This window comes from Peromyscus californicus, unplaced genomic scaffold (genome assembly GCF_007827085.1).
Source record: "Peromyscus californicus insignis strain IS unplaced genomic scaffold, ASM782708v3 Scaffold_6__1_contigs__length_162567912, whole genome shotgun sequence".
NCBI classification, from domain to species: domain Eukaryota; kingdom Metazoa; phylum Chordata; class Mammalia; order Rodentia; family Cricetidae; genus Peromyscus; species Peromyscus californicus.
The window spans coordinates 135,329,754-135,356,683 of NW_026294584.1; the positions used below are offsets into that span (position 1 = coordinate 135,329,754).

The following is a 26,930-nucleotide window of genomic DNA, read 5'->3' on the forward strand; positions in this document are numbered from 1 at the left end:
ACTGGGGTTACAGACAGCTGTGAGCTGCCATGTAGGTGCTGTGAATCGAACCCAGGTCCTCTGGAAGAGCAATCAGTACTCTTTAATCGCTGTGCCACCTCTCCAGCACCCTGACCATGTTTTTGTTTGGAGGAATTTGGACTTTGGCACTTTGGGTTAGGAAAGCACTGCTTAATGGGCCATAATAGGAGCATGGAAGGCAATGGTTCTGACAATGACTTGAACTGTCCAGGGCTGGCTCAAGAGGTTTCAGAGGTAAAGAATTTTAGTATGTTGCCTAGAAATCATTCTTGTGATATTTTGGTCAAGAATGTGACTGCTTTTTGCCCTTGACTAAGAGTCTGCCTGAGGCTAAAGTGAAGAGTTTTGGATTAATTCTATTGGCAGAGGAAATCTCAAAACAGCCTAGTACTGACTCTGTCATATGGCTATTAGTGTTAACTCTGATGAAGATTTATAATGAAAAGGAGCAAGCTGAGCAAATAAAAATATAAAATGGCTGGGCGGTGATGGCACACGCCTTTAATCCCAGCACTTGGGAGGCAGAGGCAGGTGGATCTCTGTGAGTTCGAGGCCAGCCTGGTCTACAGAGCGAGATCCAGGAAAGGCGCAAAGCTACACAGAGAAACCCTGTCTCAAAAAACCAAAAAAAAAAAAAGAATATATATATATATATATATATATATATATATATATATATATATATATATAATGTAAGTGAGCCACCCCAATTAAATGTTTTTCTTTACAAGAGTTGCCATGGTCATTGTGTCTCTCTACAGCAACAGAAACCCCAACTAAGACCCTGTGTAAGCACTCTACAACTGAGCTATATCCCCAGCTTCTCATGTTTCAAAAATGACTGTAACCACAAGTTAAAAATGAAAAAGAAACTGAAAAAGATCAATCTATACCTCATCTCCAGCTATTAAAACATTAGGTATTTCTCCAGGCAGTGGTGCACGCCTTTAATCCCAGCACTCGGGAGGCAGAGCCAGGTGGATCTCTGTGAGTTTGCGGCCAGCCTGGTCTACAGAATGAGTTCCAGGACAGGCACCAAAAACTACACAGAGAAACCCTGTCTCAGAAAAAAATATATAAATATATAAATAAATAGATAGATAGATAGATAGATAGATAGATAGATAGATAGATAAGTAAGTAAAACAAAACATTAGGTATTTCAATTCAGGAATCCAGAGAAGGATCCTGGGAATAATTTCTTGGCTGTTTCTAGGAGGGAACTATAGTGGGTCTTCCTCTTCAGCAATAAGGAATATAGCCTGCTCATGGCTCACAGTTCACTCTCCCTTTAGAACTGCTCAAACAGAAAGGAACTTGCCTCCCTGCTTATGCCTCCCATTCCTCAGGGACAGTCTGCATTTAGCGCCTTCTCAGTGGGGCTCAAGGGGAATAAGAGTCCGTTCTCTTTGCCTCAATTCACATGGCTCTGAAAAGCCATTCAGCTTCAGAGTCCCCATGGTACTGGCTGGGACCTGCTGTAACCAAATCACAGTAGAAGTTCTCCATCTGCCCAACCAGACTCCCCTTATTTCCTCAGAGGCAGCCCTCCTTAGCGTGCTCCCCCAAACATTCCGGAAGATCTTCACTGTGCACTTTGTTTCCCAAGGCATCCAACCCAACACAGTTAGTGTCAGGAAGAGTCCAAGGAAGCAACTCTACAAAGGGACTTTTCAGAGCTAATGACAGTGATGATCATCCTGTTCCTCAGAGTAAGACAGGTGAGGAGTTGTGGGGATAGCTTAAACAATTAGACTAATCAAGAAGGAAACGAGGCTGGGGACTGTACCACTGTACTCCTCCAAAACAAAAACAAAAACATGAACAAGAATCCAGTCTTTGGCCAGCATGATGACTCAGTGAGTTAAGATGCTCACTGCACAAACTTGGCGCCTGAGTTCATTCCCCGAAACCTATGGTAGAAGGAAAGAGTTGACTCCCAAAAGTTGTCTTCTGACCTCCACACACACACATACACCGTGCACACATGCGCCTGCTTGAGTGCTTTCTCTCACATACACTTCACAATGATAAACAAACAAACAAACAATCACACCCGGCATGGTGGCGCACGCCTTTAGTCCCAGGATTGGGAGGCAGAGGCAGACAGCTCTCTGTGAGTTGGAGGTCAGCTGGGTCTACATAGCAAGTTTTAGGTCAGGCAGGGCTACATAACCCATTTACAGCCTCTATCCAATTTTCTAGACTATAAGCTGAAGAAGAGCCTGATCTCCCAGGAGACAAGACCCTGTGTCTCCACAAGTACCTCACTACAGGGTCTTTGGACATTTCTTATAGTAGTCACAGGGGGGAACTTCAAGACTCACCCACCATGTAAACCAGCAGAGCAGTTCCACAAAAAGTTAAAAACCGAATTACCAAATGATGCAGCGCATTCAAAGCTACATAAGCAAGTTTGAGGCTAGCCTAGATGCTGTCAGAAAAGAATGGAATTAAAGGGCTGGAGAGATGGCTCACTGGTTAAGAGCACTGGCTCTTCTTCCAGATGATCCAGGTTTGGTTCTTAGCACCTACATGTAACTTGAGTTCTAGGGGACCTGAAGCCTTCTTTTGGCCTCTGCCGGCACCACGAAAGCAAGACATACAGGCAGGCAAAGCATCCATAGGCATAAAATAAAAACTTTAAAAAATTAAGCTGGGTGGTGGTGGCACACACCTTTAATCCCAGCATTCGCGAGGCAGAGGCAGGTGGATCTCTGTGAGTTCGAGACCAGCCTGGTCTACAGAGTGAGTTCCAGGACAGCCAGGACTGTTACACAGAGAAACTCTGTCTTTTTTGTTTTTTCGAGACAGGGTTTCTCTCTGGAGCTTTGCACCTTTCCTGGAACTCACTTGGTAGCCCAGGCTGGCCTCGAACTCACAGAGATCCACCTGGCTCTGCCTCCCGAGTGCTGGGATTAAAGGCGTGCGCCACCACTGCCCAGCAAAACTGTCTTGAAAAAAAAAAAAGTCACTGGGGGCTGGTGAGTTGGCTCAGTGGGATAAAGGCACTTGCTATGTAGGAGAAAACCAAGTGTCCAAAGTTGTCCTCTGAGCTCCACATTGTGCTCAGTTGCAATCACGACCCCCCCCCCACAAACATCAGGTATACATACACAATAATAAAGAAAATAAGTTGTTTCGTTTTAAAGGAATTATGATTGGATAAAGGCTTTCTCTCACAAGTTTATGACTTCTTCATGAGTGCCATCTGTAGCCAACAACTAGTCAATATCAAGATACAAAAGTCTGAATCCGTTGCCTTTGAAAGACCACCCTCGTCCTAGAGCTTGCTGTGGGGCTGGCCTCTTTAACCACCCTATCATAGTTCTAATTTGCTCATTGGTGTTTTTTTTTCTAAGAACCTCTCCAGTAACTGCCTTTCAGGTAAATCTCTACTCAAAGTTTGTTTCCTGGGGACACAACCAAAGAGAATGACTATCAATAAATTTCATCATTTTAAGTGTACCTCAGAGTTATAATTCTAACATTTCCCTCCTTCTATTTAGTACCTGATTCTCAGTCGGTCATTTTCTGAGTAGAGTCGTAAAACATGTTCCCGTTCCTGGAAGAGGCAGACCTGCATATCGCTCAGGGCTTTCTGCAACTCAGCAATCTCTTCCTCCCTCTGCTGCAAATTCCATTCAAGTTTATGCTGCAAAAAAACCAACAGAGTAGTTAAAAACGTATTAAGGTTCAAAGGAAACTTCTTAGTGGATATGGAGGGGTCAGTTCATGTAGGAATATTCCTAACTGGTGGCTTCACCAATACGGAATTCAAGTGGCAGCACTGGGTTGTGCACACATTTGAGCTAAAAAGCAAAAGGATGAGACAGAGATGTAGCCCGGTGGTAGAGCATCTGGTAAGCAGCCATGAAGCCCTAGGTTCAATATTTAGCACTAAAGGAAAGGAAGGAGGAAGGGCAGGAGGGAGAGAGGTAGAGACAAAGCTACAGGATTAGTTGATTAGAAAGCTCACACATGAACAACAAAGCCCTTAAGCCTTCCTTTCATACACAACAGCACCACGAATGCCCTATGTCTCACCTGTTCTCTGTGTGTGTGCATGTGTGCATGCAGGTACATGTGCAACCCAGAAGTTGATGCTGGGTGTCTTCCTCCATCGCATCTCCAACTTAGCAGTTGAGACAGGGTCTCTCACTACCCTGAGAGCTCAGCAATTCAGTAAGGCTTGCTCAGCAAGCTCCAGGACCCTGTTCCCAGTATAGGGACCCTCTCCTTCTTTTCTTTACCTGTCCTTCGCAAGCTTCTCTGTAGAGGTCTAACTTCTTCAACAGGTCTTCATTTTCTGCTTCACAGGTAGCCATCTTCTTCTGATAATACTCCAGGAGCTCCTGAGAAGGGCAAAGGACGGCCAGCCGATCCTGGGTTGAAGGCAAGGGAGTTGACTCCACCGAGTCGGCCATATTCTTCCACCTGTTGGGATCACTGAAGCCACAGGCAGCACCACGTTTGGAAGCAAATGTTATTCTATGTGAGATCAGAAAGCATATATTAAATCCTCTTGTAATACAACACTTGTAAAACATAATTTTTTAAAATAAAAGTGTTTTTTGTTTTTTGAGACAGGGTTTCTCTGTGTAGCTTTGGCACCTTCGCTAAAAATAAAAGGATATATATTTTTTTTGATACAGAGTCTTACTATGTAGCTCTGGCTGGCCTAGAACTGGCTATGTAGACTAGGGTGGATTTGAACTCACCAAGATCTACTTGTCTCTGCCTCCCAAGTGCTGGGATTACAGGGATGAACCACCACATACAGTGAGTTTATGCTCTTAACGTGCTTATAATTAAAGCACTCTTATGCATTGAAAGTTTGATTCAAGCCAGGCGGTGGTGGCACACGTCTTTAATCCTGGGAGGCAGAGCTAGGCGGATCTCTGTGAGTTCAAGGCCAGCCTGGTCTGTGGATCGAGATCCAGGATAGGTACCAAAACTACACAGAGAAACCCTGTCTCAAAAAACAAACAAAAAAAAGAAAGTTTGATTCAAAAGGTTAGTGAAAAATTTTGTGAACTATTTTCTAACTATCAATGGATTAAAACTTTATCTAAAATAAACATTAGAGATTAAAAAGAACATTTTAAAAACAATATGAAAAATTAAAAAGGCCAGGTTGTGGTGGTGCACGACTTTAATCCTACCACTCAGGAGGCAGAGGCAGGTGGCTCTCTGAGTTCAAGGCCAGCCTGGTCTACAGAGCAAGTTCCAGGACAGCCAGTAATTCCGTCTCTAAAAATCAAAATAAATAAATAAATAAATACAATATGAATGGATACTGCATAATGCCCATTAGAAAATCTAGTGTAAGAGAGATACATAGCAACAGGAACAACATCAGATCCTAATCTCTAGCTTCTGAAACTGAACTGCATATCATATGGGACGATGACATAAATGGTAAACGTATCCCAGTACTCAGGAGGTGGAGGAAGGAGGGTCAGAAATTCAAGCTCATCCTCGGCTACATTGAGTTCCAGGCCAGCCTAGCGTACAGGAGACCAAAATGGGGGCCAGGGGAGAGAAAAGGGAATGACTGGAGAAGAAAGTTTAGCTTCTTTGTTCTTAATAATCAAGACTTAAGCTAGCACATTAAGAGCTAGAAAACAAATAGTGAGCTGGGTGTGGTGGTGCACACCTTTATTCCACACGCAGAGGCAGGTATATCTCTGAGTTCCAGGCTAACCTAGTCAGTGTAGCAAGTTCTAGGCAAGCCAGGGCTACCTAATGTGACTCTCTCTAATAAGAAAACCAAAAACCAAGCACCTCTCCATAAAAAGAACCAAGCAAACAAACAATAGTTAATTAAAATAAAAGTAACTGTGTAGAAGTCCTCCTATGAAAACCAATCTAGTTTCGTATTTAAAATATACAATATATGGGGCTAGATAAATGGCTCAGCCGTTAAGAGCACTAGCTGCTCTTCCAGAGGACCCGGGTTCAATTCCCAGTACCCACATGGCAGCTCACAATCATCTGTAACTCCAGTTCCAAGGGATCTAACACCTTGTGCAAAAGGTGCACAGATACAAATGTAGGCAAAATATCTATACACATAAAAAAATTTCAACAAAACAAAATAGACATCAGAGTGCAGAAACTTTGCACAAGACAGCCAGAGTTAGAGCTAATGAATGTGGACAATACGCAGGTTCATTTGTAAGTAAGCAAGTGCAATAAACCATCAGCTGGGGGTGTAGCTCAGCAGTAGAGTATGTGACAAATTGCTGGTTTAAATCCTCAACACACACACACACACACACACACACACACACACACTATTTACAACTAGCATGAAGACATAGACCTGATACTTCCTCAAATATTGAAAGCTTTTAGGGGCTGGACCTATAGCTCAGCATCAGCACAAGCTTGGCATACACAATGCCAACACGCCAGCGCACACATCCCTAGCATCCTACACAAAAGCTCATATCAGAAATACTATTTCATTTTCAAAGACTGGGAAAGAGGCTAATAAAATCTGAGCAACTTGGGCTGGAGAGACAGTTCAGCAGTTGGGAGAACTGGCTGCTCTTCCACAGGACCCAGGTTCAATTCCCAGTACCGACATGGCAGCTCACAACTGTTTGTAACTTCAGTTTCAAAGGATCTGACACCCTCACACATATATGCAAGCAAAACACCAATGCACATAAAATAAAAATAAATTAATGATTAAAAAATTAGAACAGCCGGGCGGTGGTGGCGCACGCCTTTAATCCCAGCACTCGGGAGGCAGAGCCAGGCGGATCTCTGTGAGTTCGAGGCCAGCCTGGACTACCAAGTGAGTTCCAGGAAAGGCGCAAAGCTACACAGAGAAACCCTGTCTCGAAAAAAACCAAAAAAAAAAAAAAAAAAAAATTAGAACAACTCCAGCCAAGCACTCGGCCAAGATCCTGGAGTTCAGCAGAAGAGGGAGGAGGGATTATAAAAGCAAGGGGGTTCAGAATCATGATGGGAAAAACCACAGGAATAGCTGACCCAAGCTAGTGGGAGCTCATAGACTCTGGACTGACAGCTGGGGAACCTGCATGGGACCAAACTAGGCCCTCTGAATGTGGGTGAAAGTTGCATGGCTTGATGTGTTTGTGGGTCCCCTGGCAATGGAACCAGGACTTATCCTGGGTACACGAACTGGCTTCTTAGAGCCCATTCCCTATGGTGCAATGCCTTACTCAGCCTTGATGCAGGGGAGAGGGGCTAGGTCTGGCCCCAACTTGGTATGCCAGCCTATGTTGACTACTAAGGGAGGCCTTACCCTCTATGAGGGGATGGGGGTGGGCTGAGGGTAGGTGGGGGGGATAGCAGGAGAAGAGGAAGGAGGGGGAACAGGGGTTGGTATGTAAAAGGAAAGAAAGAAAAATTTTAAATAAAAAAATTTATAAAAAAAATAGAACAACTCTTACATTCTACAGATGGAGGGGAGCTATGGTTGTGAGGAATGAGCACTATATAGCAACTCTATCTCATGTTTATATATTGATTGCTCCCTATGACCCAAGATCTACCAGCACTGTGGCTCCTCCATTCACACTGAATGAGTACTAGCATTTCTACAGAGAGGGCATATTTTGTCTTGTTTTGGTAGCTCTTGCTATGCTGGAACTCAATATGCTGACCAGGCTGGCCTCAAACTCAAAGAGATTCACTGTCCTCCGCCTCCTAGGATTATAGGTGTGTGCCACCACCAGTGGTAAACTATTTTAAACTCTAGATTCTGAATAAGAACAGAGAACTGAGACTTCGAAAGTATGCTGTCCCTGGAGCATATACATCCCTATACTGACTGGATGAAACCTATACAAGTATTGATTAATTAACTTAAAAATAAGCAAATAGCTTACTTTCTGCAGACAGGTGTGTGTGTCGGAGTAAAGTTCATCCTGTCTCATTTGCACCTACCCAATACACAAAATTGATAATGAGGGCCAGGAAGAGTTTTAAAAATACATATTTATATTATATATTTGTATTATATTTATAAAGCCTACATATATAGGCTATACATCTTGGTTCCCTCTACACATTACCACATTTGACTCCTGAAGGGAATGTAGCATTTAGACCAACATTGGGTATCTTAACCGTTTCTCCAATTTGTAATTAAAGGAAAACAAAACAAAACAAAACCCAAAACTTTTTTTCAAATATTTTTGTTTTTTAAATTTATTTTTCTTTTATGTGCATTGGTATTTTGCCATGGGTGTCAGATCCCCTGGAACTGGAATTACAGACAGTTGTGAGCTGCCATGTGGGTGCTGAGAATTGAACCCAGGTCCTCTGGAAGACAGTCAGTGCTCTTATCCACTGAGCCATCTCTCCAGCCCCCAAAACTTTTAAAGATTATCTCATTTTTATGTGAATGAGTGTATTCCTGCATGTGTGTATATATGCATGTATGTGCAACACGTGGGTGCTTGGTGCCCGAAGAGGTCAGAAAGGGTGTCACATTGGAGTTATGGACAGTTGTAAGCCACCATGTAGGTGCTGGGAATCAAACTGTGGTCTTCTGCAAGAGCAACAAGTGATCCTTTTCTCAGAAAAACACATTCCCCAATCCTTCCCTCCCGCCTCCTTCCCCTCTCACTTCCTCACCAGCACTGGGGTTACTGTCGTGAACAGCCGTGCAAGGCTTGGGTGCTGAAGACCCAACCCCTGGGCTTCACACTTGAGGCAGGCACTTTGCTGACTGAGCTGTCTCTAACCCTTGTGGGGCGTTTGCTTGTTTGTTTTCATTTTGTTGGTTTGAGGAAGGATCTAGCAATGTAGCCCGGGCTGGTGTGGGGCTCAGTATGTAATCCAGCCTGGCCTGCACTATTATCCGTCCTCCCGCCTGAACTCCCCGAGTGCTGAGGGAATAGGTGGGTGCCACTACACACTCAGTACTGTTAAAGATTTATTTATTTTTACTTGTGTGTGTGTATTCACATGAATGTGGGTGCCTAAAGTGGCCAGAAGGGAGTGCTGGGTCCCCTATAGCTTGACCACTTGATATGGGTTCTGAGAACCAAACAAGTAACAGCCAGGCAGTGGTGGCGCAGGCCTTTAATCCCAGAATTTGGAAGGCAGAGCCAGGTGGATCTCAGTGAGTTCAAGGCCAGCCTGGTCTACAGAGAGAGTGCCAGGACAGCCAGGACTGTTACACAGAGAAAGCCTGTCTCAAAACTAACAAACAAACAAACAAACCAAAAAAGGTAACAAACACTCTTAACCACTGAACCATCCTCCAGCTCTGCTTCTTCTTCTTTTTTTTTTTCAAGACAAGGTTTCAGCTATAATTCAGCTCCTTGTTAAAGTCACTTAATCAAGACTATTCTGTATGTAAAATTTATCTTAAATACTATTTCCTTTATCTCTTCTCTGAGTTTTTTCCATTCAAAACGATCTACCAAGTCAATTGTGGTGGCTTGTGTCAGTAAAACCTAGCTGAGGGGACATCACCCAAAATTGAGGGCAGCCTAGGGTACAGAGTTAAGTTCCAGGCAAACCTGGGATACAGGACGAGGCCTTGTCTCAAATAAACAACAACAAAAAACCCACAAAATGATCTGTCAGTGATCCAGCCATTGTTTGTGCACTTGTACTCCCAGCACTTGGAAGGCCCTGACAGGAGTACTGCCACGAGACCAGTTAATACATAGTGAATTCCAAGCCCATCTGGGCTGCAGAGTAAGATTCCCTTCTCAAAAAGCAAAAACAAACAAAAACGGAAAACAAATGTTTTCACTGGAAAGTGATTCCATTTACAGGTTTACTATGATAACCGGTCTTCCCGGCAGACAGAAGCCATTTTAACACTACCTTCCAAGGGAGGGATACCTCTGTTTATATAAAAGTGGGGCCAGACCGGCGGTGGCGCACGCCTTTAATCCCAGGACTCGGGAGGCAGACCCAGGCGGATTTCTGTGAGTTCGAGGCCAGCCTGGTCTACAGAGTGAGATCCAGGACAGTCAGTCAGGGCTACACAGAAACCCTGTCTCGGAAAAAAAAAAAAAAAAAAAAAAGGAAAAGGAAAGAAAAAGTTAGCGGGTTTCTTTTTTGGAGGTGTAGAGGTCGAACTCAAGGCCACGGACACGCTAAGCAAACACTTCACATATTGGCCACAACCCTGTTCCGAAAAAATGTGGTATTTACTCGCATAACTACTTTCTGAAGTACTTTTATTAAACCTAATTTTACAAACGAGGAAATCGAAGCTTACAGAGCGGGAGGGAGGCGGAGCCGGAACTCCATCCAACTCCCTGACTTCTGGATTCGGTTCTCCTCTTGCAAGTTCACCCAGTTCTTGACCAGACTTTAGCTACGCGACCCGGAGACCTCTCCTTTTGCAGACAAACTTTCCATGATTGGTCCCCAAGTCACCTAAAGATCTAGGTTTAGTCTTCTGTTGCTCCCTTCTGCACGGATTATGAAAGCTTTTTCCCCACCAGATTTTCTTTCTTCCCAATGTCTGTCCTAAAATCCCTTCATCTTTACCCCGAAATCCACACTCACCAAACGCTAAACCTGGGAATCCGACAACGCAACCGAAAAACAACTCAAACCGGCGAGCGTCCACAAAATCCTACCAATCGCTCACGAGCTGAGGCGGCCTTTTGGGTTACCCACCAATAGGACGGTTGTTCACCCCGCAGCCCTTCCCATCTTGCCTTGCGCCTCACCAGGCAGAGGTTCCTGGGAAGTGTAGTTTTTCTTCTGCACATAGCATTTCGCGTAGGCAGGATGTGTGTGGGGGCGGATAAGTAGCTCTTGCCTGTTAGAACTCACCGGTTTTGATAACTTGGTCTAAACTCACTTAACTGTTTTTCTTTAATGAAATCTGTTGCATAAGTGACATACATAATCACAGAGTGGCTCACAGGAATACCTGAGTGTCTTGTACGTATTGTAACCTTCAATTTCGTTTCAGGTGAGCTTAAGAAAAGTTTCAAAAACGCTATGGAATCGTGATCCAAGCTTGAGATCCTAACATGTGGGAAGGGGACTAAAAAGAATCAGGAGTTCAAGGTCATCCTCCGCCAAATAGCAATTTAGAGCCCTTGGTTATATAAGTACCTGACTCAAAAAGCCAAAACAGGAGGAAGGGAGAAAGAAACTTCCACGACTTGGTGGCTTAGATGTCACCAGTCACAGGATTAGGTGTTCAAATGTTATGTCTAGCCAGTCTCATTTAAACATCAGGAGGATATATGAAGAGCTGAGAGTGGTGTCTCATGCCTTTAATCCCAGCACTGGAGGGGAGGGTCTCAAAACAAAAGAGGATACATAAAAGGATTAATTCTGCAATGCATGTTAACATTGCCTTAAACTTTGGGAAGCTTAAAATTTGAAGCTTTCATGTCTATGTCAAGTTCAATGGCTCACTGATAAGTGGAACCTGAGATTTTCAACGTGATATTTCAAATGACATTGATTTTCTTATCCATGTCATAGGAAAGGATAAAGGGCAAGTTTATAGTTTTTCCATCTTTGTTACTCTATTTTGCATAGTCCCTGTGAAATTCTTGGAGTCAGGCTGGAGTGAGGAGTATAGTTCAGAGGCAGAATACTTGTTTCCTTTTTGGTATTCATCATTCCTGGAAACCTAAGTTCAGTCCCAGGTTGCATCCAACCAATGAGCAAACAAGCAAATAGCCATTAAAATGTGTTTTGTGTCAGGGATGATGGGCTGTCTTTTGATTTGTTTTTTTAAGACAAGGTTTCTCTGTGTAGCTCTGTCCTAGAACTTGCTATGTAGGCCAATGTGGCCTCAAACTCACAGAGATCTGCCTGCCTCTACCTCCCATGTGCTAGGCCTATGCCTTGAATCCCAGAATCTGGGAAGCAGACTCCTCTGTTTCTCTCTCTCTGTCTCTCTCTCTGTCTCTCTTCTGTCTCTGTCTCTGTCTCTGTCTCTGTGTGTGTGTGTGTGTATGTATGCTTTTGTTTCTGGGGTTTTTTTTTGTTTGTTTGTTTTTTGAGAAAACTATGTAGTCAGGCCAGCTTTGAACTTGCTATGAAGACCAGACTAGTCTAGAACTCACAGAGATCCTCCTGCAGAATCTGCCCAGCACACACACACATACACACTCAATGGAAAGATGGCTTAAGAGTGAAAAATACTTGTTGCTCTTGCATAGGACCCTGATTTGATTCCTAGCACCCACATAGTGGCTCACAACCATTCCCAACTCCAGTTCCAGGGGAATCCAATACCCTCTTCTGGTCTCCTTGGGCATTAGACACACATTTGATTTACATACACACATGCAGGCAAAACACACATAAGCTTAAAATAAATCTAAAAGTAAAATTTTAGTGTAATTTAGTATAAATACTAATTTTTACAAGTATGAGTCACTCATTCCTACACATTTCCAAATTTAAAAAAAAGAAGAAGGAGGAGGAGCCTTAAACTCTCAGTGTGGCCCAGGCTGGTCTTGAACCCAGGATCCTCATGTCTTACATGCTACTCTACTGGAATTATTGGCTATTCTGCCATGCCATGTTTCTTAGTTTTAATTGCTACTATATGGAGAATATCAATATGCATCCACACAATCTATATAAGTGAGAACTTTTGGGTCTTTCAATACTTTTTAAAATGTATAAAGGAGTCTTTTTGTTGTTATTTTCACTTTTAAGACAAGATCTCATGTAGCCCAAGCTGGTCTTGAACTTACTTTTTAGCAGAGCAGGACCTTGAATGCCTGATTATCAGGTATGACCATCCTATAGTGAGGTCTTAAAAAGTACTATTTATTTACGTATCTATTTGTGTATCTGCTGCAGGTGTGCAAGTGCCCTCAGAAGGTTAAAGAGAGCATTAGATCTCCTGGAGGTGTGGTTACAGGCAGTTGTGAGCCACTCAGTGTGGGTAATGGGATCTTTTTCTTTCTTTCTTTTTTTTTTTTTTTTTTTGAGACAGGGTTTCTCTATGTAGACTCATTGTCCTGGAACTCTCCCAGAGATCTGCCTGCCTCAGCCTCCCAAGTGCTGGGATTAAAGGCTACCACCGCCTGGCTATAATGGGCTCTTAGCAAAATGTTTGAGGACCAAACAGGTATGGAAACTAAGGCGGGAGGAATTGAGTTCAAAGACAGCACAGGCAATTTAGCCAGACCCTGTATCAAAAATAAAGTTTTAAAAAAGGGGTGAGGGGCTGCTGAGGTGGCTTAACCAATGAGGCACTTGCTGTCCAGCCTGATGACTTGAGTTCAGTTCCTGGATTGATTCCAGCAAGTTGTCCTCTGATTTCCACATGTGCATCTTGGCACGGTGCGCTACACACACACACACACACACACACACTAACATAATAATGTTTTCTTTCTTTTTTTTTTTTTTTTTTTTTTTTTTGGTTTTTCGAGACAGGGTTTCTCTGTGTAGCTTTGCGCCTTTCCTGGAACTCACTTGGTAGTCCAGGCTGGCCTCGAACTCACAGAGATCCGCCTGGCTCTGCCTCCCGAGTGCTGGGATTAAAGGCGTGCACCACCACCGCCCGGCTCTTTTTTTTTTTAACTGCTCAGTGGCAGAGTACTTGCATATAAGAGCCCTGAGTTAATCCCTAGTATTATGAAATCAAGTTACCCCAGTACTGTTGAAATTAAAGGCATTTCTTCAGAAATTCAGTTGTTTTTTGTTTTTCAAGACAGGGTTTCTCTGTGTAGCCCTGGCTGTCCTGGAACTAGCTATGTAGACCAGGCTGACCTCGAACTCACAGAGACCTGCCTGCCTCTGCTTCCTAAGTTCTGGGATTAAAGGCATGCACCACTGCCCAGCAGAAATTCAGTATTTTTAAACCTTTGTTATACGGTGAGATTTACCTCACCTGTTATTCTGATTTTGTGAGGTTTTATTATATTAAAAAATAAATAAGTTCAGAAAAATAAATAAAAATTGGCCAGGCAGTGGTGGCACATGCCTTTAATCCCAGCACAGGAGTAGAGGTAGGTGGATCTCTGAGTTCAAGGACAGCCTGGTCTATAGAGTGGGTTCAGAAACTGTGCCTCAAAAAAAAAATTAATTTAAAAAATTAATTCAGGAGTGGTATATGTTTGTAGTCCCAGATACTGGGGAGGCTGAGATCCTTTGAGTCCAGTACAATAATAGTCTGGATGACTCAGGTAGAACCCTGTCTCAAAAATAAAATAAATCAGAGGTCATATTTCACAGCCTTGCCAACTAACTACCAGACTTCGATATTAATTTCATGCTACTCTAATACCGACAAAGCAAATTACAGATAAATATGTGGCACTTAATATGATTTATTTTTCCTCAAAAGTTGCTTTTGTTGTCATTCTTTTATCCCAGGGTGGCCTTGACCTGGTTTATGTGCTGCTGGGGATCAAACCTCACTAACAAACTAATTGCATGCTTAATGAAAACAATTATTTTGATGACTTTTAAATTTTGAATTCCACTATTTTATGTGCATAGTTTGGTTTTCCAGACTAAGTATTAAACAATCTAAGTCTTGTTATAAAATAATTACTTGTATACATTGTCATACTTTCCTGTGTCCATATCTGTTTGTACATCACTTTTTTTTTTTTAAGCAAGAAATGGAGACCAGACTGGAGTTAATCTCAGGAGCACATTTGCCTAATATGTTCAAGGACTTGGGTTCAATTTTTAGTACCAGATAAATAAGTGAATAAACTAGAGTCCATTTTACCACCTTCCTGAGAAGGTGGGCCAGTCTTCTGATTAGCAGAAGTCAACCATGTGGGTTCCAGAAATGAAACTCAGGTTTTCAGGCTTGGTGGCAAACTGCCCTTACCAGCTGAGCCATTGTTCTGGCCTTTGCCACGAACTGCCTGATCTGGAACTCGGTATGTATAGCAGGTGGACCTTGGAGTTGTGGTACTCTTTCTACATCTCCTTCCCCAGTGTTGAGTTCATAGTCCTGTGCCACCACACAGGGTGTTCTCTTATTTAGACAAGGTCTCCAACTAGGCCTCAAATTCATATGCAAGTTCGGAGTGACCCTGAATCACTTATTATTGTTGTGGGCGTTATTTATGTACACACACACACACCAGGCATGCAGTTCGGACTGCTCCTGAATCATTTATCATTGTTGTGGGCATTGTTTATGTACACACACACCAGGCCCGTGGAGGCCACAAGACACCTTTTGGGAGCCTGTTCTTGCCTTCCATCTTATTGAAACAAGCTTAAACGTACAAAGGAATTAGAGGAACGTATATCAGCAACATGGCTTTTATTTCTTTGAGACAGGGTTTCACTATGCAGCCTTTGCTGATCGGAAGTCTAGGCGTGCGCAGTCATGCACGGCCTTACACGTAGAGGTTTCTGACAAGAAGGTGACCAGTTTCACAGCAAACTGAAGAAAAAAGAGTTAGAGCAGGTGTTTTCAGGTCCTGCTTACTTCTCAGAAAAGAGGTTTGGGGATGATCGCCAACCGCTCGGCAAGCAAGGCCAGGGGCTCTATAGCTCCCTGTGTGGTGACAACAGCAATTGGCAGCTGCTGGTTCCGGCCGGCCCGCGGGTCTGACGACGGAGAAGGGCTGACACCAACCAAGCGGTCATGGCGAAGCGAGAGCCGCGTAGGGAAGAGACCAGGTTAGATTAGCCGTGACGGACGAGCGTTGGTGAGATCGGGGACGCGGGAATTCCGTCGAGAGTCAGCGACCTGGCCACACGCGGGCCAACCACCGTGTTGACACACAGCTCTCGGGAAGGGACGCGGTCGAGCGGCCCCGCCGGGGCCCGACACAAAGAGGAAGAGGAACCTCCTCACCGGAAACAGAACCTCTGCTCTCGGAGGCATTACACATTCCTCCGCGCGCCGGAAGAGCGCCTTCCACCTTGCGGGCTGCCTTCTCGCTCGCCTTCCCTCGAGGCGAGGTCGTGGAGCCCTCCGAGGCCACGCGCCCGGCCTGGACGGAGGGTGCAGAACTTTGGCGGGCAAGCCGAGGAGGGGCCACGCCAGGCTGCCATGAAAGGGAGGCAGGAGAAAGGCCCCGACTAGACGTCGCGGCGGGGTGTGGAGGGCGGGGGGCGGGGGGGGGGGGCGGGATTCTGTTTCCTGCGGCGGCGGACTGATTTGGCAGTACGTTAACTTCCGGAAGCGTCCTGGCCCTGAGAGGAAAAGCCCTGAAGGAAACAATAACAAACGACCGGAGGGGAGCGCTTCTGGGTTTTCTGTGAGGAACAGTTCTCTCCCGAGAAGATGCTCTGCGGCCCCTGTGAGGGGACGTGAGCGGGCTCGGTGGCCGTCAGCCAGCCTCGCCCCGCTTGTGCCCGTCGGGGACCCCCCCTCCTGGCTAGGGCCATGGCGGGCGTGGGCCCGGGGGGCTACGCGGCCGAGTTCGTGCCGCCGCCCGAGTGCCCGGTCTTTGAGCCCAGCTGGGAGGAGTTCTCGGACCCCCTCAGTTTCATCGGCCGCATCCGGCCATTGGCTGAGAAAACTGGCATCTGCAAAATCCGTCCTCCCAAGGTAGCGGAGTCGGGGGAGGCGTGGGGGGACAGACGGGACGGGAGGGTCGTTACTCTTGCTGTCGCTTTTCCTGGTTCGGGCCTTCTGGGCCTTCCTGTTGCCCCTCCCTCATGTCTTGGTGATCCGAGGCCACGTTGGAGGATGTCTCGCCTTGGTTTCTTAGGAAGTTTCACGTCCACTTTGACATTTATTTGTGTGTGTGTGTGTGTGTGTGTGTGTGTGTGTGTGTGTGTGTGTGCGTGCGTACGCGCGGAGAGGTCAGAGGACATTTTGTGGGAGTCGATTGTCTCCTGCGTTGTGTGGGTCTCAGGGATCGAACTCAGATCGTCGGACTTGGCCCTTACGACTGAGCCATCTCACTAGCTCTCAGGGCCAGCCTCGAACGAGAGAAAGTAGTGTGTCTGGGGCCTTTTCCTTTCAGAACTTCTTTGGGCACGGATACTGTTCTTTGGCTGGGAGGTAAGGGTAACAAAAGGCTTCAGGCCCTTTCTAGGAAAGGTGTTTGACGTGTCATGTCGCACGCTCATGCACAATCATTGTGTTTGCGTACTAAAAACTCCGCTTCAGTCGGCTCTTTCTGTGTCCACGCCTGCTAATGCTCCGTTTATCAGACCTTTGCAGGCCACTACTCAGGTTTCTTAAAATGTCATCCGAGCTGTACTTGACCCCATGATGATGTCACTAGACTAGACCCCCCCCCCCCCCCCCCCGCCCCCAGCTGATTACTACTGCAACTAGAGAAGGCATCCTTGGGAAGATAAAAGAGCATTCATTAATTATTTTTTAAAATGTAGAGGTTGAGGAAGAACTGGTCAATAAATGGGCATGGAGGAAACCGTTGAAATCTCGATATAAGAAAGTAAGGGACAAAGATTTCAGAATTGTAATATAAATAAACAAGTTTGCCTGTAAGTTGGTTAATTATCCTCTCGCTTTTTAAGGTTAGAAAAACAGATAATACTTTGTGGTGTGCGGAATTAATTCCCTAAGAGGTTAAGTTATATGCTCAAGGTCAAAAGTTGTTTTCCTTTATTCATTAGACCAGTGCTTTCCAAATGTCGTTGGAGTGGGGAGAGTGCTACAAGGCCCTGGGTTCGATCCCCAGCAACATGGGAGGAAAACCTTGTCCGATTGTTGCTGGACAATCAGCACCAGGGTCAATTGGATATTGTTCAAATGAGATCCTATGCCCTGTTAAGAGTAGAACCAGTTTTGAGTGTGAACATTTTACAGTCTGTTTTTCTTTTCTAGCAAGTATGAAGGTGATTTTGTTGCTGGTGAGATGGTCAAGCTATGTAGTCTAGGCTGACTTGGAACTCCTGATCCTACCTTCTGAGTACTAGGATTACCGGCATGTGCCATACCCAGTCACTGGATTCTTTTTTGTTTTTTAAGTTTTACTTGGTAAACCTGTGTGTTTATCTTGTGTTCTTTCTGGATAACCTTGGCGAGTGTAATTGTGAGATTTGAGAATTGCTTTTCCAAGTATTATTAAAATGAAAACTTTCTATAAGAATATTGCTCTTTCTATCTTTATAGTGAAGACTCACATATGCTAATGTAGTGTCACTATTAATTGTGGCAACTCCATGCCAAATTACCAGAATAATTATTTTCATTTAGGATTGGCAACCTCCGTTTGCATGTGAAGTAAAAACCTTCCGTTTCACTCCCAGAGTCCAGCGCCTGAATGAACTTGAGGTGAGTATTAGACCAATATTCCTGCTTTCTGTTTCTTAGTGGTGGTGGTGTTTGGGAGTCAGGGTTTCACACAGACTAAGCGAATGCTCTACCATGGCTTTATAGCTCCAGCCCCCTGATTGCTTGCCTTAGGATTTTAAATAGAACTTTGAAAAGCTCGTGTGCTAGGGCCCAGAGTTTATGTTAACTAGGATTTAATAGAATAACAGTCATTTGATATTTGAGAAAAGTATCTTTAAGACTGTTTCAAGTAGTTACTACACTTAACTGGGATAATAGAAAACTATTTTTTAAAACATATTTCCTTTCTTCTTTTTTATTTCCCTTTAGTTTTTTGAGATAGGGTTTCTCTGTATGGCCCTGGCTGTCCTGGAACTCACAAAGATCCCTCTGCCTCTGCCTCTGCCTCCTGATTGCTGGGATTAAAGGTGTGTGCCACTTGCAAAACATATTTTCATAATAGAAAATCCAGGGCTTACCTTCAGAGAAGTGGAAGACTGTCTGTCTTTCTCTTTTGAAACAAGGTCTCATATGGACCAAGGTGTCATTTAGCTTGATATATAGCCCAGGCCTCCCTGAATCTCCTGATCTTCCTGCCTCTCTTGTCTGTTGGAATCACAGGTGTGCATCACTGTGCCCAGTTCATATGATGCTAGGGATAGAACCCTGGCACTTGTTTTTTTAGAGGCCCTGGGTTGGATTCCCAACAACCACATGGTGGTTTACCACCCTCTAGAACTCTAGTTCCAGGGGAATCAGATGACCTCTTCTAGTTAGTATCTGTAGGCATTACACCATACACTTTAAAAATAACAATAACAACAAAAATGAACTAAAACAGCATAAACGGCCTTAAATGAAAGGAGAGGCTTTCTTTTAACATCTAGCAAAGAATTTTATTAAGAAGGGTAGCTTGGGCTGGAGAGATGGTTCAGTGGTTAAGAGTACTGGCTGCTCTTAACAGAGGACCCAGGTTTAATTCCCACCACCCACATGGCAGCGCACAGCTGTCTGTAACTCCAGTTCTAGAGGTTCTGATACCCTCACATAGACATATATTCAGGCAAAATACCAATGTACATAAAAATAAATCTTTAAGACATATAGTAATAATAATAAAGTAATAATAATAATAATAATAGATAGCTTAAAGTAAGAGAGACAGCCACCACAGGATGATGGGGAAGAAGGTGAAACTGAGGTACAAATGACTGAGGCACTGATACTTTTCTCTGGATTGGAGGCAAAGATAACAAAAGGTTTCAGGCCTTTTGCTGGCCAGTGAGGTGTTGAAGTGTTACAACTTGATCGTTATTCACTATTTTATCATTATTCACAGTTGTCATTGTACTTACATAGTAGAAACTCCACTTGTGTTGACTGGTTTCTGTGTCCAAGCCTGCTAACATTTCGTTTACCAAATCTTTTCAGGCAGCCAAACAACCCAAGTTCAATACTCAGATCTCCTCTCCTTCTGTTTTGGGATCTAAATGTTGAGCTTGGGTCATCAGGTTTTGGTGGCAAGCATTTTCACCTGCTAAGCCCCCTTGCTGACTTGCTTTCTCTCTCCCTTCTCTCAGTACTGGGAATTGAACCTAGGACCTTGAGCATGCTGGACAAATGGTCTATCACTAATCCCAGCCCTGTGTTTTTCATTTCTGTATTTTAATAATGTTAGGCAATGACTAGAGTGAGATTGGACTTCTTGGATCAACTGGCAAAGTTTTGGGAACTTCAAGGATCTACATTGAAGATCCCCGTGGTGGAGAGAAAAATCCTGGATTTGTATGCTTTAAGCAAGGTGAGGCTAATACTTAGCTTAGAAGTTTAACAGGAGCTGAAATATAGATCAGTGATAGTGAGTAGATGCTTGGTTTGTGCCTGGTCCTTCCGTGAAGAAATTGAGCAGAGGTTTGTGATCCATTAAATTAAGAATTTTAAATAATCTTTCTTCCTTTTTTGTGTTTATTTGTTTTGGTTTTGGTGGGTTTTTTTTTTTTTTTTTTTTTTTTTTTTGAGACTAAGAGTTTCTCTGTGTAGTAGCTCTAGCTGTCCTAGAACTCACTTTGAATCACTTTGAAGTCCAGGCTGGCCTTGAATTCACAGAGATCCGCCTGCCTCTGCCTCCCAAGTGCTGAGATTAAAGGCATGGGCCACCACCAACTGACTATTTATTTAAAAGATCAATTCATTCATTCTTTTTTGAGGGAACAGGATCTTCCTATATGGCTGACCTCAAATTTTCTGTTTAGACCAAGTTGGCCTCAGACTTTGTGTGTTTGTACACACACATGCAGGATAGTACATATGTGGAGGTCACATCACAGCCCACTGAACTGTGTCCCCAACCCTGCCCTCAGTGGCATCAAATTTACATAGGCATACAGAAGCATGCCTGACCTATAAAATTTCTGTGTGTGTGTGTGTGTGTGTGTGTGTGTGTGTGTGTGTGTGTGTGTGACAGTACATACATTTGGAAGCAGAGGAGGGCATTGAGTGTTCCTCTCTATCACTCTCTGCCTTACTCCAGCAGTTTTTATCCTATGGATCGCAACCCCCACACTAGTCATGTGCCAGAAAACTTGCATATCACACATATTTACTTACGGTTCATAAGTGTAGAAAAATGAAGTAAAATGTAAAAATAATGAAGTGGCAATGGAATAATTTTGTGGTTGGGGGTCAAGACAACATGAGGAACTATATTAAAGAGTTGCAGCGTTAGGAAGGCTGAGAACCACTACCTTACTCCTTTGAGGCAAGGTCCTGAAAACTAAGTTCTTGAACCTGGAACTTAGTTTTTTTGACTAGGCTGGAATCCAGCAAGCCCTAGCAATCCTCCTGTCTCTGTTCTCCACAGCATTGGAGTTACAGGTACACTTGAAACCCTACCTAGATTATTACGTGGGTACTAGTAGCAAACTCATGTCCTCACAGTTGCATGGCAATTGATTTTAACCACTGAGCTGTCTCTCTAGCCCCTAAAAGTTCCCTTTAAGAATTCTCTTTTGGGGCTGGAGAGATGGCTCAGTGGTAAGAGCACTGGTTGCTTTTCTAGAGGACCTAGGTTCAATTCCCAGTACCCACATGACAGCTCATAACTGTAACTCCAATTCCAGGGAATCTGATACTCACACAACAGACATGCATGCAGACAAAAACAAATGCACATAAAATATATAAATGAAATCATTAAAAAGAAAAAGAAGAATTCTCTTTTTTCTAGGCATGGTGGTCCATACCTTTAATCCTGTCACTTTGGAGGTAGAGGCAGCTCTCCCTCTGTAGATAGATTTTTCTTTGGGCCGCCAGTTCACAAAAATGACAGGGAGACTTTATTATTAGTTAAGAAAGCTCAGCCTTAGCTTAGGCTTGTGCCACTAGCTCTTAGAACTTAAATTAACCTGCTTTTATTAATATACATTTTACCATGTGGCTTTTTACCTTTCTTTTATTCTGTTATGTCCGACTTCCTGCGTCTCCATGGCATCTTCTGTGCACCTCGATTCATCTCTTCCTTTCTCTCTTCATAAATCCTACCTGTACCACCTGCCTAGCTATTGGCTGTTCAGCTTTTTATTACACCAGTCTCAGCAAATACATCTTCACACAGTGTACAAGTATCTCATAACATCTCTCAGAGTGAGGTCAACTTGGTCTAAGTAGTGAGTTCCAGTGCTACATAGTGAGATCCTGTCTTTAAAAAAAAAAAAAGGAACATACACACTCATACACACTCCCTCCCCATCCTTCCCACCTCCCCCTCCTCCCTCCCTCCCCTCCTCCCTCATGAGCGCTCGCTCTCTCTCTCTCTCTCTCTCTCTCTCTCTCTCTCTCTCTCTCTCTCTCTCTCTCATTCACACACACACTCTTTTAGCCAGGTATGGTATTATACATTTATAATCCCAGGACTCAAGAGGCTTAGGTAAGAGTGTTGCTCCAAATTCAAGGCCAACCTGAGTTACATTGGGTTCTTTGCCAGTCTGGGCTATTAAATAGTAAGACTGTCTCTAAAACAAACAGGCTGCAGAGATGATTTAGAGTTTCCTGCTCTTGCAGAGGACATGTTTGGTTCCCAGCATTCAGAACTTCAGCTCCAAGGGATCTGATACCTTCTTCTAGACTCTCTGGGCACCTGCATGTGCATGCATATACTCACACACAGATATACACAATATACATGATTTAAAAAAATAATAAAAATCAGGGGTTGGGGATTTAGCTCAGTGGTAGAGAGCTTGCCTAGCAAGCACAAGGACCTGGGTTCGGTCCTCAGCTCTGAAAAAAAAATAAAAATAAAAATCTTGTAGAAAAACAACAACCAAAAAAAAAAAACAAAACCCAAACACTCCCACCAAAAAATTTAATTTAACTTCCAGTGATTTTTTTTCCTCCCCCCCAATTAAAAAATCAGTACAGGGTTTAATCTAAGGTTAGATTGCATTTCTTCTTTAGAGGTAACCTAATCAGAATGCCAGTGTCACATTTGTCATTCATATTTTTTAATTGCATCTTGAGAAATCTAATTCCTTTTGTTAGGAATAAATCTTATAAAATATTTGGGATTTGGCCTTTTTATTTTTTTAAAGCCTGAGCCTTTGTAGTACAGGCCTGGAACTCACCATGTAGCCTATGGTGGCCTAGTGTTCATGGTGATCCTTTCACCTTTGCTCCTGAGTGCTGGCTTTAGAAGCATGTGCTGCCATACCACCATGCCTGGCTTTATGTATCTTGTTTAAATACTGAAGAGGACTTACTAGAAATATGTTGTTGAAGGTTAAATTTGTAAGGATTTATTGGGGTTTTGTCTTTTGTTTTTAATATTTTTATCTTACATATCTGGGTGTTTTACTTGCATGTAAGTCTGTGTACCATGTGCATGCAGTGCCTGTGAAAATCAGAAGGTTTCCAATCCTGTGGAACTGCCGTTACAGAGTTGTGAGTCAACACATGGGGGTGTGCTAGGAATCAGACCTGGGGCCTCTGGAAGAAGCCACTACTCCCACCTAAAGAATACTTAGTACATTCTTTAGGTGCTAGTGGACGTCTTCCCTTAACCGTTGAGAGTGCTTACAATGGAAGCAGAAGTAGACCCTCTTTGTTTTGTTCATATGCTATAGTACAGTTGTTCCTTAAATGCTGTTGTGAGACTGCTGCTTCACGTGCTGCTTCTCACCACATTAGCTTTTTTCTTTTACGTTTAAATGGAACGTAGGGCACAGTGCGCAGATGTGAAATGTTCATTTCAGTAAATCTTCATGTATTACACATCTCTATAACTACTACCTAGATCAAGATCCAGAACATTTTTATAGCCTCTACTGGGCTCTTTTAACTCCAACGTCATATTTCTTTTCAATCATTGGGTGATTATTTAATTAACATGTTTTCTGGTAAGAGGCTCAAGCAAAAAACTGGAGAAAATACTGACTTCCAGCAATAAATTTCAAAGTTGTTAGGTGTATGCCTTTTAAGGTTTTTTTTTTTTTTTGTTTTTTTTTTTTGGTTTTTCAAGACAGGGTTTCTCTGTGTAGCTTTGCGCCTTTCCTGGAACTCACTTGGTAGCCCAGGCTGGCCTCGAACTCACAGAGATCCGCCTGGCTCTGCCTCCCGAGTGCTGGGATTAAAGGCGTGCGCCTCCACCGCCCGGCCAGGTTTTTTGTTTTTTAAATACTGTGGTTCCCTGGTGCTTTTTGTTTTTGTTTTTTGTTTTGTTTTTTCCTGTAAGTGGTCTTAACTGCTGATCCATCTCTAGCCCCTTAGCCCTTTAAACAACAAATTTATTCATTCTGTTTGTTTGTTTTTTTGTTACTGGGGTTAGAATCAAATACCACACATGCTAGACAGACCTGCTACCACTCATCTACCTCTTCATCCCTCAACGTTTTGTTAATGTTCGTCACAGTAATACTTCTAAAAAAGAATACAGTTTTTTAAAAATGTCATTACTTTACAAAATCGTGTTTTTGTGTGCCGTAATGCACATGAGGAGGTCAGAGGCCAACTCTCAGGAGTTGATTCTCCTTCCACTCTGGGTGCCATGTAATCAAAGTCTCTCAGGCATAGGCCAGCAGGTACTTCTATGTGATGAGCCGTCTTGATGGCTTTTACAAAAATAAATGAGACTTAAAATGAAAATCATTCCCTTTCTCAACACCCATTCATATTCTTCATACGTTTACTTGCAGTTCTTTGGGATGTTTTTGGTTTTGAACTCTTATGTTTCCAAATAATATGGTTTATGGTGCTTTTCCCTTTTCAGTTCTATGTAATATAGTAATTTTTTACTTTGACTTGTAGGTCTAAAAGACCTACAAGCTATATTTAAAAATATAACCCAGTGACAGCTGTTAAGAGCACTGCCTGTTCTTCAGAGGTCCTGAGTTCGATTCTCAGCAACCACAGGGTGGCTCACAACCATCTATGGTAGAATCTGATGCCCTCTTCTGGCACAAAGGTGTACATGCAGATAGAGGATTCGTATACATAAAATAAATAAATCTTAAAAAAAAATATATAGCCTAATGAGATGGCTCATTGGGTAAGGTGCCACTTTATGACCTGACTTTTATCCCTGGAACCCAAGTAAAGGAAGGAAGGTAGAAAGTAAGAATAAGCTCCACAAAGCTGTCCTCTGAACTTTATGTTAGTGCTGTGGTACATATGCACCCTTTATCAGAAACATCCAATAAATAAAAAAGATTGTTTAGTTTTGTTTTTCAAGACAGGGTTTCTCTGTGTAGCCCTGGCTGTCCTCAAACTCAGAGATCCACCTGCCTCTGCCTTCCAAGCACTGCTGGGATTAAAGGCCTATGTCACCATACCCCGCATAAAAAGACCTTAAATCTAGAACACTTTATGTCCCTTATATTAACTTTTCTTCCCCCTTCTCCCTGATAGACAGAGTCTCATGTGTCTCCAGCTTAATGAGTAGCCCAGGATGACCTTGAACTTCTGGTCTTCCTATTTCCACTGACACTGAGCCATCTCTCCAGCCCTCTGTTTTAGGATTTTTGGGTTTTTATTACATAAATATATTTATACTCAAACAAAGTCTTATGTGACTCAAAACTAGCTTTGTATTCACTATGTAGCTGAGGTTAACCTTGAACTTTGATTCTCTTACCTGAGTGTTGGGGTATGCATAACTGATAAGCTCAAAGTTTGAGCATACTATCCCCTCCCTCATGTGTGTCTGTATATATATTTATATACATATATACACATATATGTATGTGCGTGTTTGTGTCTGTGTGTATTATGCACATGTGGATCCCCAGAGCAGCTGGAGTTTACAGGCATTTGTGAGCTTTCCAGTGTGGGTGTTGAGAACCAAACTCTGTTCCTCTGCAAGAGCAGCAAGCTCTTTTAATCACAGAAATGTTTCCAGCCTCATAGCTTGATTCGGAAATAACTTTTTTGTTGTTGAGATTTTTTGGGGTAGGATTAGTTTCTTAGTTTAGTGTATATTTTTTTCATTCAGCATAATGTACAATGTATAAATTTATTAAATACAGGGCTGGAGAGATGGCTCAGAGGTTAAGAGCACTGGCTCCTCTTCCAGAGGTCGATTTCAATTCCCACCAACCACGTGGTGGCTCACAACCATCTCTAATGAGATCTGGTACCCTCTTCTGGCCTGCATGCATACATGCAGATGGAACACTGTATACATAATAAATAATTAAATCTTAAAAAAATTTATTAAATACTTTTGAGTACATTTCTTTGAAAGTAGATCTAATAACACTAATTTGAAGGTTTGATATTTGTAAAAATCATTGTATTTTGTATGTTAACAGAGTATCAGTTTACTAAAAGGAAATATACATTTTTAAGTCCAGAATAATTTTTATATTTAGCAGACAAGATATAGAATTAGGATGCTGGAATTTTACTTACTTGGTGAAACTTTACTTTAAAACATTAATTTTGTGTGTATGCACTTGTACGATGTTGGACATGAAGTGTTTGTGGGGGTCAGAGGACAGCTTGTAGGAATTGCTTCTCCTTCTACCATGTGGGTTCCAGGGCTGGAACTCAGATCAACATGCTTGTCAGCAAGATTCTACCTGCTGAACTATCTTGCTGGCCTACTTTTTTATTTTTAAAGTCAGGATCTCATGTATCCTAGTCTGGCCTCCAACTTACTATGTAGGCAAAGATGACCTTGAATGTCAAAAGTCCTACTGCCTCCACCTCCTAAAAGCTGGAATTATAGATGTGCACTATCACACCCAGGTTTTCTGGTACTGGGGATCAACTCAGGGCTTATGCATACTAGGCAAACACCCTACCAGCAGCTCTGGGGGGAAAGCTTCTATTTTTTGAAATTATAGAAGTTAGGATGCTTGGAACTAACATCTTTTCCTAAAGAATTCCTGTTTCCTTTGCAGATTGTTGCCAGCAAAGGAGGTTTTGAAATAGTCACCAAAGAGAAGAAATGGTCTAAAGTGGGTAGCCGCTTGGGATATCTGCCAGGAAAAGGAACTGGGTCTCTTTTGAAGTCACACTATGAAAGAATTCTCTACCCATATGAGCTTTTCCAGTCTGGTGTCAGCCTTATGGTAAGATGCATCATTGTTCTTAGAGTGGATAAATTTATTTGACAAGTATAAACTTCAAGTGATATTCATTGTAAGTGATAGGTTTATGCATAGCAAAGTGAGGATAGCTTTCTCTAAGCACCAAATTTTGAGAAGAAAAAGTTTAAAAGTTAGCTATTTCTAGTGGTTTA

General features: G+C 43.0%; 2 protein-coding genes across 3 annotated transcripts in view; one reads left to right on the forward strand and one right to left on the reverse strand.

Moving 5' to 3' along the window:
* Positions 1 to 10,635, reverse strand: part of Ccdc77 (coiled-coil domain containing 77) — a 34,768-nt gene extending 24,133 nt beyond the window's left edge. Inside the window, exons 1-4 of one of the 2 annotated variants that reach the window (XM_052721833.1) lie at positions 10,540 to 10,632; positions 7,890 to 7,943; positions 4,275 to 4,512; positions 3,534 to 3,676 (exon numbers count right to left, since the gene is read on the reverse strand). In XM_052721833.1, the coding sequence (XP_052577793.1) occupies positions 3,534 to 3,676; positions 4,275 to 4,512; positions 7,890 to 7,927 (419 nt within the window). In that variant the 5' untranslated portion in view covers positions 7,928 to 7,943; positions 10,540 to 10,632. Of the gene's footprint in view, positions 1 to 3,533; positions 3,677 to 4,274; positions 4,513 to 7,889; positions 7,944 to 10,539 lie in introns of both variants that reach the window. The other variant, XM_052721834.1, reaches the window with a different exon arrangement.
* A 5,437-nt stretch (positions 10,636 to 16,072) lies between these two features.
* Kdm5a (lysine demethylase 5A) overlaps positions 16,073 to 26,930 on the forward strand; it is an 85,367-nt gene continuing 74,509 nt past the window's right edge. Inside the window, exons 1-4 of the mRNA XM_052719055.1 lie at positions 16,073 to 16,492; positions 18,116 to 18,193; positions 19,872 to 19,994; positions 26,590 to 26,760. Of these exons, the coding sequence (XP_052575015.1) occupies positions 16,328 to 16,492; positions 18,116 to 18,193; positions 19,872 to 19,994; positions 26,590 to 26,760 (537 nt within the window). The 5' untranslated portion in view covers positions 16,073 to 16,327. The remainder of the gene's footprint in view (positions 16,493 to 18,115; positions 18,194 to 19,871; positions 19,995 to 26,589; positions 26,761 to 26,930) is intronic.